The 17128-nt window shown below is 60.9% G+C and overlaps 3 protein-coding genes across 3 annotated transcripts; all 3 read left to right on the top strand.

Annotated features, from left to right (window-relative positions):
* The first annotated feature begins 94 nt into the window (after window positions 1–94).
* On the top strand, window positions 95–2210 carry LAMTOR2 (late endosomal/lysosomal adaptor, MAPK and MTOR activator 2). The gene is made up of 4 exons (XM_054001214.1): window positions 95–457; window positions 1373–1535; window positions 1651–1740; window positions 1998–2210. The coding sequence occupies exons 1-4, from the start codon at window positions 390–392 to the stop codon at window positions 2052–2054; spliced, it is 378 nt and encodes a 125-aa protein (XP_053857189.1). The 5' UTR covers window positions 95–389; the 3' UTR covers window positions 2055–2210.
* Window positions 2211–2734: 524 nt separating this feature from the next.
* On the top strand, window positions 2735–6462 carry RAB25 (RAB25, member RAS oncogene family). The gene is made up of 5 exons (XM_054001204.1): window positions 2735–3027; window positions 3921–4116; window positions 4230–4423; window positions 4588–4668; window positions 5742–6462. Exons 1-5 carry the CDS (start codon window positions 2988–2990, stop codon window positions 5870–5872), a joined length of 642 nt encoding a protein of 213 aa, XP_053857179.1. The 5' UTR covers window positions 2735–2987; the 3' UTR covers window positions 5873–6462.
* An 820-nt stretch (window positions 6463–7282) lies between these two features.
* On the top strand, window positions 7283–12862 carry LOC128820301 (ras-related protein Rab-11A-like). The gene is made up of 5 exons (XM_054000957.1): window positions 7283–7322; window positions 10651–10846; window positions 10923–11116; window positions 11198–11278; window positions 11518–12862. The coding sequence occupies exons 1-5, from the start codon at window positions 7283–7285 to the stop codon at window positions 11655–11657; spliced, it is 651 nt and encodes a 216-aa protein (XP_053856932.1). The 3' UTR covers window positions 11658–12862.
* Window positions 12863–17128: the final 4266 nt, after the last annotated feature.

Here is a 17128-nt window from a genome sequence, read left to right as displayed (position 1 = left end):
CGGCGCCACAGCACCGCCTCGGCCCGGCACAGCGTCTCCCGGCGGCCCGGAGGAACAGCGGCAGCGCGGGGGCGGGCGGACAGAGCGGGGCGCGGGGAGGCAGAACGGCAGCGGAAAGAGGAGGCCAGAGCCCGGGGACGGGGTGCTGCCCGCAGCGCCGCGCCGGTGCCCCCGCCGACCGCCCTTTCACCGCCTCCATCCCCGATCCCCACGGTCCACCGAGGGCCACACCACCGTGCTCCCTTCCGCTGCCGAGGCCCCTCTGGAGTCCTACGGGGGACACCGGCGGGGCCCGGGCGGGACTACAGCTCCCGGCGTGCTCCGGGCCCGGCGCGGCCCCGTGACGGCCCCGCCCGGCGCGGCCGCACCCCCGCCCCGCGGTGCCGGCCATGCTGCGGCCCAAGGCCCTGACGCAGGTGCTCAGCCAGGCCAACACCGGCGGCGTCCAGAGCACGCTGTGAGTGCGGGGGCCCGGGCGGGGGGCGGCTTTCCCCGAGGGCGGTCCGTGATGCGGCGTGACGGCACTGCGGGGAGATGCTTTCTCTGCCCGGCAGTGTTTCCCTTGTACTTAAGCCCGGCAGATACTGCCGCTGTCCGTGCCCCAAGGGATGCTGCTCCTGCCCGGAGATGCTGCCTACCGTTCCCCCGTCCCTGCCCCTGCTCTTGCTCCTGCCCCAGACCCTGTCCCTGCTCCTGCTCGTGTGCCTCGGCCATGCTGTCGCTGTCCCTAGCCCAGGGATGCTGCCTGCCCCTGTCCCTGCAGCGGGGGATGCTCCCTGCTCCTGCCCTGGGAATGCTGCCCCTGCCCAAGGCTGCTGCCTGCCTTTCCCCAGCCCCTTCCCAAGGATGCTGCCTGCCTTTCCCCAGCCCCTGCCCAAGGCTGCTGCCTGCCTTTCCCTTGCCCCTGCCCGGGGATGCTCCCCGTCCCTGCCCGGGGAAGGCGAGGGGCCGGGCCCTTCCAGGGGCAGGCATGGTGCTGAGACCACGCACCCTGCACGGTGCTGGGCTACGGAGGGTGCTGGCGCTGTGCACAGTGTGTGGGGGCCTTGCACCGTTCCTGATGTCTGGTGCTGGGATGCCTCGTGCACAGAGCAAGGGCCGTGCGCTGAGCTGTGGTTTGTCCACCTCGTGCTCAGCCTGTGGCAGGGTCCCACTGCTTCAAAAGACAGATACACCGCTGCCCTGCTCGGGCCTGGGGCCACTGCAGAGCTTTCTGGCTTTGAAGCCCCCCCACCCCCTGCCAAACCCCTGCAGAGTGCGACTGTCCCGGGATCAGTGCCTGGGACTGGGTGGGGGGGGTTTGCTCTACCCCTGGTATGGAGAGGGGATCTGGTGTTAGAGGCATCCGTTTGCCCTACCGTGTCCTTCCCAGGCTGCTGAACAACGAGGGGTCCTTGCTTGCCTACTCGGGCTATGGGGACACTGATGCCAGGGTCACCGCGGCCATCGCCAGCAACATCTGGGTGGCCTACGACAAGAACGGGCACCAGGCGTTCAATGAGGACAACCTCAAGTTCATCCTCATGGACTGCATGGTATGTGGGGCTGGAGCCCGCCCTGCCCTCCCTGGGGACGTGCCTGTGGGGCCAGGACCGTGCTGGGGGTCCAGGCCAAGCTGGGGTGCAACAGGTGCTGTTTCTCCCTGGGCAGGAGGGGCGAGTGGCCATCACACGGGTGGCAAACCTGCTGCTCTGCATGTACGCCAAGGAGACCGTGGGATTTGGGATGCTGAAAGCCAAGGTAATGGCTGGGGAGTCGGCAGGGCTGCATCCCTGCTTTGGTGTGGGATTGGGATGGAAGGGTTGGAGGAAGCTGCTGTGCCTGGGACACTCTTTGCACCTTGCAGAGACTCCTCTGTCCCCCGTGCCTGCCCAGGCACCGCATCACACCTTTTTAAGGTCCTAAAGTGAAATATAAATGACAATAAGCAAGTAGGCAGTGGGCACACACGTTGCAAAACCCACCTGAGCGTGGCTCATGCCATTCTCTGCTTGCAGGCTCAGGCACTGGTCCAGTACCTGGAGGAGCCGCTCACGCAGGTGGCCGCATCGTGAGCAGGCACTGGAGGGCTCTGAGGTGCCACTGGGCTCCAACACCATCACTGTCACTGCCGTGGGATGGGCGTGAGAGGCCCCGTGGGCATCACGGAGCTTAAAAATAAGGTGGCAGGAACCCAGAAGCTGGGGGAAATAAAAGTGTGTTTGATGCTCGTGTCCATTGTGTCTGTTGTTGGGGGAGCTGAGGGGACTGGGCTGGAGGTGCCCATTGCCCTGGGGAAAGACGAGAAGTTGCAAGGGGCTGTTGTCAAAGGAGAGGGGCTACAGCAGAGCCGAGCCACTACACAGCCCAGCTGGTCACACTGGGACAGCTGGGGGGTGGTGGGGGCTCCTTCCCATCCCTATTTCCCCGGCTTTCACACGATGGCAGCAGAGGCGAGGGAACATTCACAGCGGCGGGAGCCGGGCTGAGCGGGGGTTCTGCTCCCGGCACAGCTGCCCTCGCTGCCGTCCCAGCGCACCGTGCCCTGCCCTGCCCGTGCTGCCCCGCTCTGCCACCCTCCCCATGCCGCCCTCACTGCCCGTGGTGCCCTCGCACCCCTCCCTGCCCACGCTGCCCGTGCTATTCGTGCTGCTCTCGCTGCTCCAGCCTGCCCCGCACTCAGGATCAGGTCCTGGCTCCTCCTCCAGCCGCCCCGTGACGGTCCCAGGGGTGACACTACCTGCCCAACCTGCGCTGCGACACCCAGTCCCACCCCTTGAGTCAAGCGGCCGCGCTGTCGCCAGCTCGGCCTCGCTCGCCGCCGCTGTCCCGGAGCCTCCGCTCCCCTGGACCCCCTCGCTGCCCGACAGAGAGGAACCTTTGGTCGCTCCGTCGTTTCCCTCGGCGCCTCCGGGAGCCCGGCCCGCCCCGCCGTCTGCTCGAGGCTTGGCAGCGGCGAGGAGGAAACCCGGGGCGGCCCTGCGAGGGCAGGCGGCGGCCGGGGCGACATGGGCAGCGCCGAGGAGGACTATAACTTTGTCTTCAAGGGTGAGTCCTGCGCTCCATGCGACCCCTGCCCTTCCCCAAAAGGAGTGGAGAGCAGAAATCCAGGGGCTGCGGGGAGGGAACGAGGGTGCCCTTTCCCCAGGGCGGCTGTGTCCTGAGCTGGGACGTGGTTTGACTATCCCTGCAGCTGTGACGGGCATCGGGAGCTATAGAGGGTCAGAGAACTGGGGCCCGCTGACAGCAGTGAGGCCAGCCAGGGCTGGTGAGCAGCAGCAAGGTCCACCGGGACCCGGGGAGACCCACACTCACCCCGAGGCTGAAGGTGTGCAGTGCCAGGCAAATTGCTGTTACGGGATTAGTGGGGCTGTGAAAGCTGGGGCTGAGCGGGTGAGACAAATGCCACGAGAGCCTGTAACCCCCGAGAGCAGTGGGCATTGGAAAGTCATTTGCTGCGGTGAGCTGGGCAGTGGCGCATGCAGAGGACATGGGGGTCAAAGCTGAGCTGGAGAAACGGGGGCACAGCCCCACACCTCCCATGCTGAGCTCCTTGGGCCCACCTGGTCTTTGCCAGGTACTACTGGCTGGACTCTGCTGGAGCTCAGTGGGGACAGACAGGCTCTGGTGTGCCACCTGTCCTGGGTGCCCACTGCAGCAGGGTGACCCAGGGCTCACCAACATCCTTGCCCTGCTCCTGCTGCCCAGAGGCCAGTAGCCATGAGCCCCCTGACCAGCTCTGGGGTTGCACCAGCACTAGGGAGCACAGCTGGGCTCCCACGGGGACGCTGCTTGCTGAAGGAGTGACCACACCAGGGGTTAAACCCACACAGCTGCCCAGCCTCTGCAACCAGTCTGGGGTCACCGGACAGCGAGCGATGCCCGTGCAACCAGTGCTGGTAGCTGGGGCAGCCCAGTGGGATTTCTCCTTCCTTCCACAGTTGTCCTGATCGGGGAGTCTGGGGTGGGAAAAACAAACCTGCTCTCTCGTTTTACCCGCAACGAGTTCAACCACGACAGCCGCACCACCATCGGCGTGGAGTTCTCCACGCGCACAATCCTGGTGGGAGATGCCGTGGTGAAGGCTCAGATCTGGGACACGGCCGGGCTGGAGCGCTACCGCGCCATCACCTCAGCGTAAGGATGGGAGGCCTCAAATCCCTGCCTCTGCTGGGGCTTGGGTTCAGCCCCGTGGCTGAGGATGCTGCGGGGGATCTGGAGCATGGGATGATGGTGGGGTTCTGTCACAGGTATTACCGGGGGGCTGTGGGTGCCCTGGTCGTGTTTGATATCACCAAGCACCAGACGTACGATGTGGTGGACCGCTGGCTGAAGGAGCTCTACGACCATGCCGAGGCCAGCATCGTTGTCATGCTGGTGGGGAACAAGACTGACCTTGCACAGGCTCGAGAGGTGCCCATGGAGGAGGCAAAAATGTTTGCAGGTACAGGCTGGCACCGCGCCACAGGGCTGGGGGCTTGAGAACCTCCCCAACAGCGTGGACCCGCACCAGTGCAGGCACCTGAACATCTCTAAAGGTGCTCCAGATATGAGCCATGTCCTCACTGGACGTGTCTGCCTCACCTCAGGGATCTCCTCTCCTTGCAGACAACAACGGGCTGCTGTTTGTCGAGACCTCGGCGCTGGACTCCACCAACGTTGAGGAAGCATTCGAGACCATCCTGAAGGGTACAGGCACTGGTGCCGTGGTGCAGCAGGTCCCAGGGCATTGCAGGGTCCCTTTCCCAGGGATGCAGGGCTGGCCAGATGATGTGCAGCACTTCTCTCCCTTGCTCCACTTGAGCTATCTGGGGCTAGTTTCATGATGTCTTTTGGTGCTGTCTTTCTGGCTGCTTTGGTTTTCAGACTTTGGTTTCACTCCCCACACCCAAAGCTTTGTTCTCACGGCCCCTGGGCATCCCTGAAGCCCCAGGAGCTGCTGCTCCCCCGTAATCTCCAGTCTCCTTCCTGTTGTCCTGGGCTCATGACTTGATGTCTCCAGCATCCTGCCAAACCGGCTGTGGGGAGCTGGGGGGCCAGGGATGGAGTCCAAGGGCAGCTCTCCAGGAACGGCAGCCGGCAGCATCCGGGCAGCGAGGTGTGCCATGCCAGTGAGGTGTGCCATGCCATGCTGAGCCATGCCAAGCCATGCCATGCTGAGCCATGCCAGCGAGGTGTGCCATGCCACGCTGAGCCATGCCATGCTGTTCCATGCCATTCTGAGCCATGCCATGCTGAGCCATGCCAAGCCATGCCATGTTGTTCCATGCCATGCTGAGCCATGCCAGCGAGGTGTGCCATGCTGAGCCATGCCATGCCAAGCCATGCCATGCTGAGCCATGCCAAGCTGAGCCATGCTGAGCTGAGCCATGCCATGCTGAGCCATGCCATGCTGAGCCATGCCATGCTGAGCCATGCTGAGCTGAGCCATGCCATGCCGAGCCGTGCAGTGCTGTTCCATGCCACGCTGTGCAGTGCTGTGCTGAACCAGCCTGGCCCCGCGAGCTGCCAGCCCCAGCCCAGGGTGAAGCACTAATCCCAGGTTGGGCAAGAGGAAATGGGCCAAGCACAGGGTGTTCCCCAAGCGCCGCAGGGATGCACGCCTTGTCCCTTGTCACCCCTCAAGTCACCCCTCGGCTGCGTAGAGGCAAAGGAGAGCCACCAGTGCGCCGAGCAGTGGGGGCTGCAGGCTTGAAGCTGTCCCTGCATCCTTGGGGGGCCTTGGCTGACACACGGACCCCCCGGCACTTCTTATTTTGCAGAAATCTTCTACAAAGTGCAGAAGCAGAAGCAGAGGAGCAGCCAAAGCAACACGGTGTCACTTGCAAGTGAGAGCCCTGCAAGCACAGCCCCAGTGCAGGCAGAGAGGCGCCCGTGCTGCGTGGCCCTCTGAGCCTGCTGGGCACCCCGGGAAGTCCCCAGGGAACCCCACAACCCCGGGACACACCAGTGGCCACCAGCACAGGCTGGTGTCACCCTGCCTGCAGTGCCACCCCTGTCCTGGTGCAGTGGGGACCAGCAGCCTGGACAGGGGCCAAATTCTGCCATAAACAGTGAGAAGCACCAGTTCCAGGAGCTCTTCTCTCTCTTGTTTCATTTTTGCTGGGCCCTGATTAGCATCACCACTGTCACGCACTGTATCAGCCCTTCTGGACCTGCAGGGCAAAAATGACCAGGACACCCCCGAAGCACCCCTGGGGAAGAAGCCAGTAGGTTCTGGGCAGGATCATGCCAGCAGCAGGAGCCTCTCTGATTCCCTCTGGCCCTGGGGTTGCTCCTGTAGGGCCACCCTGTGCCGTGCACTGAGGATGATGCTGACCAACAGCTGTCTGTCCCACCGGGGACTGCTCTAGGGTGTGAAGTGGCAGCACTCAGCCCTTGGCTGTCCCAGCAGGGCCCGGTGCCATGGGGCTGGGAGCAGCTCTGTGTCCAGCAGGGGCGTGACACAATCATTAAAGGACTTGTGAAATGCAGGTTTACTGAGCTGGAATTCCTGCGTGCTTGTTGTGGTCGACGCCCTGGGTTCCCCACCTTCATAATGTGCTGAAGATCATGGCCTCCAAAGCAGCCCAGCTGGATGCCACGGCTCCCCTGTGCCCCCTCCTACCCCGATGCCATGGCCCCCCTGCACTCCCTCCCACCCTGAAGCCATTCTCTCCCTGTGCCCCCTCCCACCCTGAAACCATGCTCTCCCTCTGCCCCCTCCCACCCTAAAGCCATTCTCTCCCTGTGCCCCCTCCCATCCTAAAGCCATGCTCATCCTGTGCCCCCTCCCACCCTAAAGCCATTCTCTCCCTGTGCCCCCTCCCACCCTAAAGCCAGGCTCATCCTGTGCCCCCTCCCACCCTGAAACCATGCTCCCCCTGTGCCCCCTCCCCATGCAGCCTTTCCCAGTTTAGTTCCCCTGTTTGAACTTTATCAGTTCAAACGACGACGCGGCCTCTGCCGGTGATCTGAAACCCCTCGGGAACGGGGTAATTCCTGCCGGATTCTCCGTGTCTTCACTCGCTTTCCCTTTGCACCACGCCGGACGTGCCAGCCCAGCTCCAGGTCACACCCACGGTTCCGTGTGGGACGCACTGTCCCCATCAGGAGCACGCACAGGTGGTGGCCTGTCCCTGCCCCCCTTACCTGGCCTAGGTGAGCACACCTGAGTGTGACGGGCAGCCCCGGCCGCCAATGGGTGTGGAGCAGGAAAGGCTGTGGCCACCAATGGGTGGCGGGGGACAGCCCCTGCCAGGGCTGGGTGAGGCCCGGAAATCCCAGTTGGCCCAGTGGGAGCGGGGCTGTGGTGCTGGGCGAGATGCGGGGCAAGGACGATGAGTACGATTATCTCTTCAAAGGTGGGTCTGCTGCCCGGTCCCAGCCTGCTGCCGGCAGGGCTGGCTCCGCGCAGCACCCCCGGCGTGGCACCGGCATCTGGGGCTTCTACTGGGATGGAACACTCAATTCCCAGTTCACGGGACGGGAGCGGGGGCTTGCCGCGGCGTTCCACTGTGCTGGGAAGGAGGGTGCTGAGGCTGAGCTGGTCGGAGGGTTTGCTGGAGCTGCTCTGATGGTTTGTGGTCCCCGTGCTCGTGGCAGCCGATCCTGACCCTGCGGGAGGGGGCTGCAGCCCCAGCACAGCGTCCTGCAGGGCGGCCGTGGCCGTGGCAGGGTGCTGGTCCCGGGGCTGCCGGGGAAGCCGTGGGTCTCTGTGGGTGCCGCGTTGGCCCCTGAGCACCCGTGGGTGCTCCGCTCTGCGGCACTGGGTGAAGGGAGCACGTCTGAGAGCTGAGTGATCTCCCCCAGGAGAGAAAGCCGTGCTGCAGTGGAGGGAGAGGATCCAGGGATCCGGGCTTGTCCTTCCTGCTGTTGGCCGTGCTCTGACCTCACTGCTGTGCCCGGTGAGGGTGGGGGACAGGGACAGGCTCTTGGAGACACCACGCTGGCACTTCTGGAGCCCAGCATCCCCCTGAAGCAGCCCCATCCCTGTGCGTGCCAGGCTTCCCTGCGGTCTGCTGTGGCCAAAGCAGGTGCTGGGGGAAGCAAAGGGGCATCTTGGCAATGCCACAGCCTCCCGAGCCGTAAAATCCAGGCTGTGAGCTCACCAGTGGGCGGCTGTGAGTCAGCCTACCCACACAGGCCTGCCCGCAAGGCCCCGAGTAATTCTAGCCACCGACAGGACGTAATTCCAGCCAGCCGTGTGCTGGTAGCCCCTGGCTCCTTGCACACCTCCCCTGGCTGCTGCCCAGGAAAATCCTCCTGCCTGGAGTTACTCTGGGACCTGCTGTGGGGGAAACTCTGACGCTGAGTGGTGCCTTGAGCAGGATGCCCAGGCAGGAGCTCTCCCAGCTGCTTTGTTCTGCACTTCTGCACTCAGAGCTGCGTGGCTCTGAGGGGGCTTCAGCTCATGGTCCTCCTGTGTCTGCCCATCCCCTGTCACTCTACAGGAGCCAGGGCTGGGAGCAGCTCACCACAGGCTCTTCATTCCCCTCCTGGGTCTCATGGTGGTCTCTGGAGTCCTTAAAAAAATAGGAGAACTCAGTTTTCAATGCAAGGGCAGCTCACCCCTTCCAAAGGAGGAGCAAAGTCGAAGGGGAATGCAGTGTTCAGGGCCTTGGAGCTGGGCTAGTGCTCCCAGGGCCCAACAGCTCTGTGAGCCCAGCCTCCCCCATGAGAAAAGGGAGATTGTCACAGCTGGAAGCAGCATTATCCCGAGTTCCACTGAAATGGGAGCATGCTCCTGAAGCCATTCAAGCTCAGGGCCATGGGGGCTCATCACCCCCACAGGCTGCAGCACCACCCACCCTGCATCCCTGGTGTGGTACAAAGCCCTCTGGAGCCTGCCGTGGAGCATGGCACTGCCAGGGGGGGGACTGTGGCAGTTGAGCTGGGGAAGCAGCAATTTCCTGTTGGTAAAAAACCGAGCTCAGATCAAAACTTCGAAGCTGGGAAAGTGACAACGAACTTTCCTGCTGTCTTGTCCAGGGGAGTCCAGGCTGCTGTGGTCCTCTCAGACCTCCCTGCAGTGGGCAGCAGCTGAGAAGTCTCCCCAGCAGCTGGGCAAAGGGGGGAGATTCTGCCCCTCTGCTCTGCTTTGGTGAGACCCCCCTGCAGAGCTCGGGGGGCCTCCAGCACAGGAAAGGCGTGGAGCTCCTTGAAGAAATCCAGGAGGCCACAGAGATGCTCCAAGGGCTGGAGCCAGGCTGGGAGAGCTGGAGCTATTCAGCCTGCAGAAGAAAATGCTCTGGGGAAACCTCAGAGCCCCTTCCAGTGCCTAAGGGGGCTCCAAGGGAGCTGGAGAGGGACTTTGGACAAGGGCCTGAAGGGACAGGACAAGGGGGAATGGGTCCCACTGCCAGAGGGCAGGGATTGGTGGGATACTGGGGAGGAATTGTTCCCTGTGAGGGTGGGGAGCCCTGGCACAGGGTGCCCAGAGAAGCTGTGGCTGCCCCATCCCTGGCAGTGTCCAGGGCCAGGTTGGATGTAGCTCCGAGCAACCTGGTCTAGTGGACCAAGGGGTGGAACAAGATGGGCTTTACCCACCCAAACCATTCTGTGATGCTGTGGAGGAGCTGCCCTTCCCTCATTTGCTGGCTGTCCTGACACAGTGATTGCTCACCATGCTCTGGAGCCTTCCAGCTTCCCTCAGTGATCCCAGGGAGCTGTTCCACTTCCTGCTGGGCTTCCTGGCACCAGGCTGTTTGCTGGCTGCCCTGCACTGAGGGTTTTGTCAGTGGGGTGGCTGCACTGCTGGAGGCTTTGCACCATGCAGGGGAGCCACGTCTACGAGCTGGAGCTGGTGGGAAGGAGTTATCCAGGACATGGAGCAAGATCCGTGCAGGGTGGTGGCTGCTGAGCCTTGGCTGAGTGTAGCAGTGCCTTGTGAGGCTCCTGCAGTGTGTGGCATCCCAGTGGCCCCTTGCTGGTGCTGCTGTTCCTGTGTCCTCCCCACCGTGGTCACTGGATGGTCAGGACCTCAGCCCTGCTGTTGTCCAAACCTGGTGGGGAGACATGTGAAGTGTCTGAGTACAGCTGGGGAATGAACAGGATTGGTAGTGAAGGAATTAAAAATAACTTAAAAAATAAAACCAAAAGCCTGTTGAGTCATAAACTCAACAAACTTGACTGGGGAGGTGTGTGATAAAGCTCCCCAGAGCTTGTTTCACCAGGTTTTACAGGAACCAGCCAGATCTGGGACAGGCACAAAATGCATTTAACCCACACCCAGGGACTTCCCGGCTCATGGGCTGGACCAGCAGCAGCAGAGGAGGATGCTTCCTTTCAAACCATGTCTTTAAGTCCTGCAGTGTGCCCTCAGGGCTGGAGGGCACACAGGGTTGGCAAGAGGAGCCCTAGCTCTGCCTGGCCTCTGGCCTGGCTCTCCCTGCATAGGTCCTGACCCTGGTTTTCTGCCCATTTTGGGTACATCGGTGCATATGATGCTTTCCCATCCCCAGGGACAAAAACTTCTGGGTTTTTTTTCAATTTACAGGCAGCAGTGATGCTGCTGGGAGGAGTGGAGGCAGCTGGCCCTGCTCTGCTTCACCCCTCACCTGTCGGCTCCTCCTGGATGAGATGGAGGTGGGGTCTGGCTGGTGGTGGTGGGGCAGATGGGGACATTCCCATCCCTGCCAGGCTGTGGGATGGGTGGCTGGGGGGAGCTGACATCTTATCTGTGCCCACCAGTTGTGCTCATCGGGGACTCAGGGGTGGGGAAGAGCAACCTGCTCTCACGCTTCACCCGCAACGAGTTCAACCTGGAGAGCAAGAGTACCATCGGGGTGGAGTTTGCCACGAGGAGCATCCAGGTGGACAACAAGACGGTGAAGGCTCAGATCTGGGACACAGCCGGGCAGGAGCGGTACCGGGCCATCACCTCAGCGTGAGTTTCCTTGCTCCCAAGCTGTGCCCCTTGCCTGGGGGCCCTGCTGTGACCCTGTCCCCCCTCTGTCCCCCAGGTACTACCGAGGGGCAGTGGGAGCTCTGCTGGTCTATGACATTGCCAAGTACCTGACGTATGAGAACGCAGAGCGCTGGCTGAAGGAGCTGCAGGACCACGCTGATGCCAACATCGTCATCATGCTGGTGGGCAACAAGAGTGACCTGCGGCACCTGCGGGCTGTGCCCACCGATGAGGCCAGGAGCTTCGCAGGTATCTTCCCCCACCCTGTCCAGTCCCTTCCCACCTGGCTGGAGTTCGTGGCACCCACCTGAGCTCACGCTGTTCTTGCAGAGAAGAATGGGCTGTCCTTCCTCGAGACGTCTGCGCTGGATTCCACCAATGTGGAGACAGCTTTCCACAACATCCTCTCGGGTAAGGGGCAACCAGGAAAGGGAGGGATAGGAGCAGAGATGGCTTTGGACATTGTGTCCTCTCAGGACTGCCCTGGGGGCCTGGCTGTACTGGGTGGGATCTGGGTTGGAATCCTGCTCCCCTGGATGGGGAGAGGTGGGCATTTGCACCCCTGGAGCTGTGTGTTTGTGGAGGGAGCAGATCCCCCACTGAAATACTTACCTAAAGAGCTTTTTCACTTCCCCTCTCTCTGCTGGCAGAGATCTACCGCATCGTGTCCCAGAGGCAGATCGCGGGACAGCCGGAGTCGGAGTTTGGCCCCTCCACCAGCATTGAACCCATCCAGGTGCTGCCCACGCAGCAGGAGGGCCGGCAGGCACCCTGCTGCCAGAACATCTGAGCCCCTGGGGTGCCCCCACCTTGACCCCCCCCAGCACCCAGCGCGTGGTGGCACCGTGTGTCTCACTCAGCCTGTGCCTCTGCCCTCCGCAGCTCTCCGAGCAGTGCAGTGAGCTCTGGCTGCTTCTGTGTGGCACCATCCTCCTGCCCATGTGCTGCTCCGTGCCTGTGTTTATGTAGGACCAACAAAACTCAGGGGGAGGCAAAGCACCAGGGTGTCTCCCCTCTCCCCCCAAGGCTGGGGGCATGCCATCCCATGTCCCTGCTCCCTTTAGCCCTGCAGGCACAGTCGCTGGGTGGCACTGAGCAAGCCCGGACGTGGCGAGTCCCTGTTTGGTGACGCCCTGGGTGCAGCCCCGTGGGGTGGGTGTGGAGGGGGACACTGGGTGCACCCTTCTCCCGCCTGGTGAAACCAGCAGTGGTGTGGCTGGTTGTGCCCAGCCCTGTCCCTGCAGCACCGAGAGCTGGGAGTGCCTCTGGGTGCTGCTGGGGCCACCCAGGGAGGGGCGTGGGGGGGGGTGACACTGTTTTTGTGTTGTGACCCCTTCCCTGTGGCATGACCCCAGCAAAGAGAAAAGCTGTGACTCTGCCATGGAAAGAGATGGGAGCAGGGGCTGGGGGGGCCTTGGCCTTTGGGAAGCCCCGAGGAGGGGACAAGGGGGCACCAGGGATTTGGGGGCTGAGGGCAGGGCTGAGGTGCTGAGGGTCCCTGTGCACAGCTCCCTGTGTGGGAGCCAGTGTCAGCACTGGGGACCCCCTCAAGGTCCCCCTGGCATAGCTTGGCCCTTCCCTGCTCGAGGTTTTGGCCACCGTGGCTGGCGGCTGCATGGCCCAGCCCGGGGACACGGCGCCGCTGGATGGAGTGCCCGCTGCTGCAGCAGGGTGACAGTGGCATTGTCCCCTGCCTGGGGGACAGCGGCCACCCCCCAGCGTGGGCATCACCCAGGATGCTGGGACAGGCTGTGCTGAGCCCGTGCTGCTGTCGGGGTGATTGGCAGGTGTCAATCAGTACTGGGAGCGTGGCCCCTGTCACGTGGGGTTTTTGGGGGGATCTCTTTCTCTCCACAGCTGCCCCCAGTCTCTGCATCTCACTTGGTTGTGCCAGTAGGATCTGGGCCACGGTTCCCCCTTGGGGCATGATTTGTCGATGAAACGGAAATTGAGGCAAAATCCCCAAATAAAGCTGCTGTTGAAGCCTTTTCTCTCTCTGCCAGGTCTCTCCTTGAGGCAAGAGCAGTGCCAGCCCCACATGGGGCAGCTGGGAAGCATCCACAGGCAATGAAGGGTGAGGAGGAGGAGGGCTGGGAGGAAGGTATGACTGTAGCCTGGGCGAGGGGGTGTCCTGCTGGAAGGCCAGAGGGGAAAGCTTGAAATTCAGGATTAGAAGAACAGGTGGGATCCTGCTGCTGGCCCGGGGCAGCGCAGGGATGCACAAACAGGGTGCAGAAGTGGCCACACCGTATGGGTGCCCCTTTTCATCCACCCACTGCAGCCACCCCAGCCCTGGCAGCACCTCAACCTTGGCTCCAGCCCCTTGGCACTGTGCCCCTACACCTTGGCACTGCCCCTCCAGAGGCAGCCTCATCCCTGAGCTGCCCAGACCCCTTCTCTGTAATACCCTGGCTCTGACTGCAGCTGGGGGCTGTGCCCAGGTGAATGGTGGCCACTGCCCCACGGGCTGCACTTCACCCTGTGCCCACCTCAGCTGGAAAAGCCCTGGAAACCTGCAGGGACTGCCAAGCACCACCTCCTCCCACGCCATCTGCCCACACCAAAACACGGTGCCAAGAGGTGATGTCAGCCCCACCGGCTGGAGAGGTGGGCATGGGGGGGGTGGCTGCTGCTCCACAAAGGGACAGGGCTGAGCCAAGTGTCCCTCGGGCCTCACTGCCATTGGATATGCCATCAGCCGGGCCCTGGCACGGGGATGAGCTCATTTAGACTCGTGGAGGCACTTTTGGGCTCGGCAGCTCGGTTTTGTTCCAGGCTTTCCAGTTTTCGGATGTTTTCTGCTGGGATGAAGAAGTGGGAAGGGTGAAACGTGGCACAGGGTGGCTCAGAGACCTGCTAGCCCCAGCTCTGGGAGAAGCAGCTGCCTCAGGAGGCTCACCATCTCACCAGTGCTTTAAGGGAGCCCAAGAAGTGCTGCCAAAAGCGTGTGACTGGTGGGAGACGCAGGAGGGGTGGCAGAGGGAGGTCCAGCCCCACTGCCCTGGAACTCAGCCCAGCAGGGCCTTGTTCCCAGCCACTGCTCCTGGCCCTTCCTAAAGTGTGAACAGACACAAATCAAGAGCAGATACCAAGTTTCTTAAGTAATAATACTTTAATAAAATTAAGTTCTTAATGTAATTTAGCACATTTAATACATTAACCCTTTCCCTTCTTTGTTTTCTACAAGTTGTGCAACATCATTATTTTAATTTTATTTTATTTTAATTTTTTTTTTTCCTTCTCCCATTATACTATATGCCTCAAAACTCAGACAACAAGCCTAACTCTACTTCTATGTTCGGTTATATCTCTCTCTCAGGCCTTTATTTTTGCGTAACGCCAGAGAGATGAAAATACCTGGATGGAACATGTGATCGGTTTCCAATAGTAACAATCCCGACTACAGGTTTCCTATGATGTTAAAAGAGGAAAAAAAAAAAAAAAATAAAAAAAGCAAACACAAAATAATAGGGAATGGACTTTCAGTGGAAGGGCCACAGAGGCGGCTCCGTGGCCGGCTGGCTCAGCGTGAGGTGGGAGAAGCGTGGGGCAGGACGGTGTGACAGCGCCCAGACCCAAGGGAGAGTGGATACACGCCAACTTGTGCACCAGCCCGATGAGAGGAAGCCACGGTGGTGCTGTGCAAGCAAAGCCATGAAGGGCTGGGGAGGGCTGTGCTGCGCTGGGCGAGCCTCGGTGAGATCGGCTCCTGCAGGGACCCCGTGGCCTGGGGTTCCTCTGAGCACGTCTCACGTGGGAAATCCCACTGGGGCTGCTCTGCCAGAGTCCCAACGGCAGCAACTGGAGCCTGGGTCTCTTTGATGCCAGGGCAGAGCCAGAGGAAGTGCTCTGCAGCAGCAGAGGGCTGCTCCGGGCATCCCTGGGGATTTCCTTGGCTTGCCTGGGGCTGGGATCAGAGCAGCCCTCGTGCCCACTGCCTTTCATGTTTGCTTAACACTGCTTTCTAACTCAGGAGCAAATCCCATGCTGCAAAACAGGATCCAGCCCCTGGTTTGTTTTTTTTCCCCTTTTTTTTATGATTATCTGGAACAGAATTCATAAAGAAAAAGGAAAAAAGAATGCTGATGGTTTCACAGATAAGCAAAACAGCCTGTGACCACATCTTGTGTCCCAGCTCGAGGGAGCCAAGAGCAGATCTCAAAGGCCACACCACACTGCTGCGTCTCACCGCTCTGTTTCTCTGCAAGTTGTCTCAAAAGCATCATCATAAGCCCAGGAATCACATCCTGCTGTCAGCAACCCGGTGCCACCATCGGAGGGGGACTTGGTTTTCGCACAGACAGTAGTGGAACTACTCCAGATTTTACATTAGTGTCACTTTACTGGGGGTGACTTTCAATTTGCTCCATTAGCAGCCCTGAAGCGATGCTGGAGCAGATCCAGCAGGGATGCTGCAGCCTGCCAGGGCTGCAGTGACTCCAGATTCCAGGAGAGTAACCCACTGGAACAGGGGAGTCACACGGGAGGGAGGCAGGAGCTGCCCAACCTCTGCTGTCTCCTGCTGGCACGGCACAGGCAAACCAAAATCTGCCTAGCACAATGCCAGCTGAATTTTTCACTGGGTCAACTGACAGCAGAACATGACTTCAAGTTTCTACAGGATGCGAAAACCCACACTAAAACACAGAGATTGCTCCCTAACATCCTAGGAAGGGTTTTTGGAAGAACCAGCCCATGCTGGCTCTGCTGCCACCAAGGACGCCTTGCTGGGGCTCGGATGGGTGGGATGGGACCCACTGTCCGTACACAAGTGACAATAAAGTGCATCCACCTCCAGTCCAGGGCACCACTGTACAATGTCCATCACTGACGCTTCTTCAAGTATCAAATAAAACAAACAAAAAAAAAAAAAATGAGGTAAAACAAAACGGAAAGAGCAAACAGGCCGCCTCGCCGCCCCGGCAGGGAAGGACCAGGCGCTTGATTCACCGAGCATGAACCCCCCCTGGAAGTGCAGGAGACATCGTGCCCTGCTTCCCGAAACACCCCAGCATGCCAGGAGGCTCCCGGGGAGGGATCTCAGATTCACAGTGCTATTTATACGCAGAAACCGAATGAGAACTGTCTTCATTCCTGTCCTGACCTATTGCATGGCTTTGCTGAGTGATGAATGCTGGTAAAGGCCACCCCAGCCCCCCGAGGCAGGCAGGGAGCAAGGGGTGGCCACCGTGCTTCTCGAAGGCATCTGTGTGGATGCTCCCAAGCTGCAGGAGATCCGTGGGTTTGCTACAGCTGAGCCACAACTCAGAGGAGAGGAGCAAAGGCTAAACCCAGAGGGAAGCGACTTCCAAGGGCGTTTTCTTTGCGGCACTCGGCTTTGCTAATGACAACGTTGTCTCTTGGATGTTTCTTTCTGAGTTCTCTCCTTTAAGCAGAGATTTTGGTGCCGTGAAAAGCATCACCAGTACTCCAGAGAGAAGTGCTGGCCTCTCTCTGGAATGAGTGGAGCAGCTGGCAGGGGCACGGGCCAGGTCCTGCCCCAGTGCTGGTGCCAGGGCTGTGTTGCCCTGCCCCGCAGTGCTCGGGGTGGTTCTGCCATCGCAGCACCTCCTGCCTGCTGCCAGCTCCAGGAGCCCTTGCTCCTGCTCTCGGCACTGCAGGGACTCAGGATCCATCCACAGCCAGCGTGCTGTGCTGGCTAAGAACAGCCTTCAGCCTCCTCCGTGCTTCTGCAGCCAAAACCCAGGCAGGTGCCACGAGTGGCACTGTCCCGTGAGCAGGACAGTGTCAGGGCAGCTGTCAGGAGGCAAAGCTGTGGGAGCAGGGATCTCGTGGCCCACCACGGCTACGAGGAGGCCCTCTGGGGCCAGCAGAGGCTTTTCCAGACATCTCACCCGCAGCTCCAATGCTCAAAGCTGATGTTTGGAGGCCAAGCAAAGAAAAACACCCGACAAACCAAATCTCCTGGAAGATGCCACGTGCTAAAACGAGCGAGCTCACCTCGAGGTGCACAGCATGTCCCGGTGCAACGCCACCGGGGTGAGAGAGAACCAAGAAAAAGGAAGAAAACAAAGAGGGAACAAACCAACCCTAATGCCCTGACACTGCCCAGTGCACGGGCAGAGCCTCCGCCTGGCACCTCGCTGCCCTCGAGCTCTGTCTGTCACCTTACAGAGGGGAGATCACCCAATCTTCCTTTCCTTCTCCTTCCCGCCTGGGATGGTCCCACCTGCCCATCCCAGGATCTTCCCACACCTTTGGTGCTTGGAGAAGTTCAAAAACCAAGAACAGCCCAAGGAA

The sequence above is a fragment of the Vidua macroura genome, chromosome 29 (assembly GCF_024509145.1).
Source record: "Vidua macroura isolate BioBank_ID:100142 chromosome 29, ASM2450914v1, whole genome shotgun sequence".
Lineage (NCBI taxonomy): Eukaryota > Metazoa > Chordata > Aves > Passeriformes > Viduidae > Vidua > Vidua macroura.
This window is presented reverse-complemented; position numbering and strand designations above follow the sequence as displayed.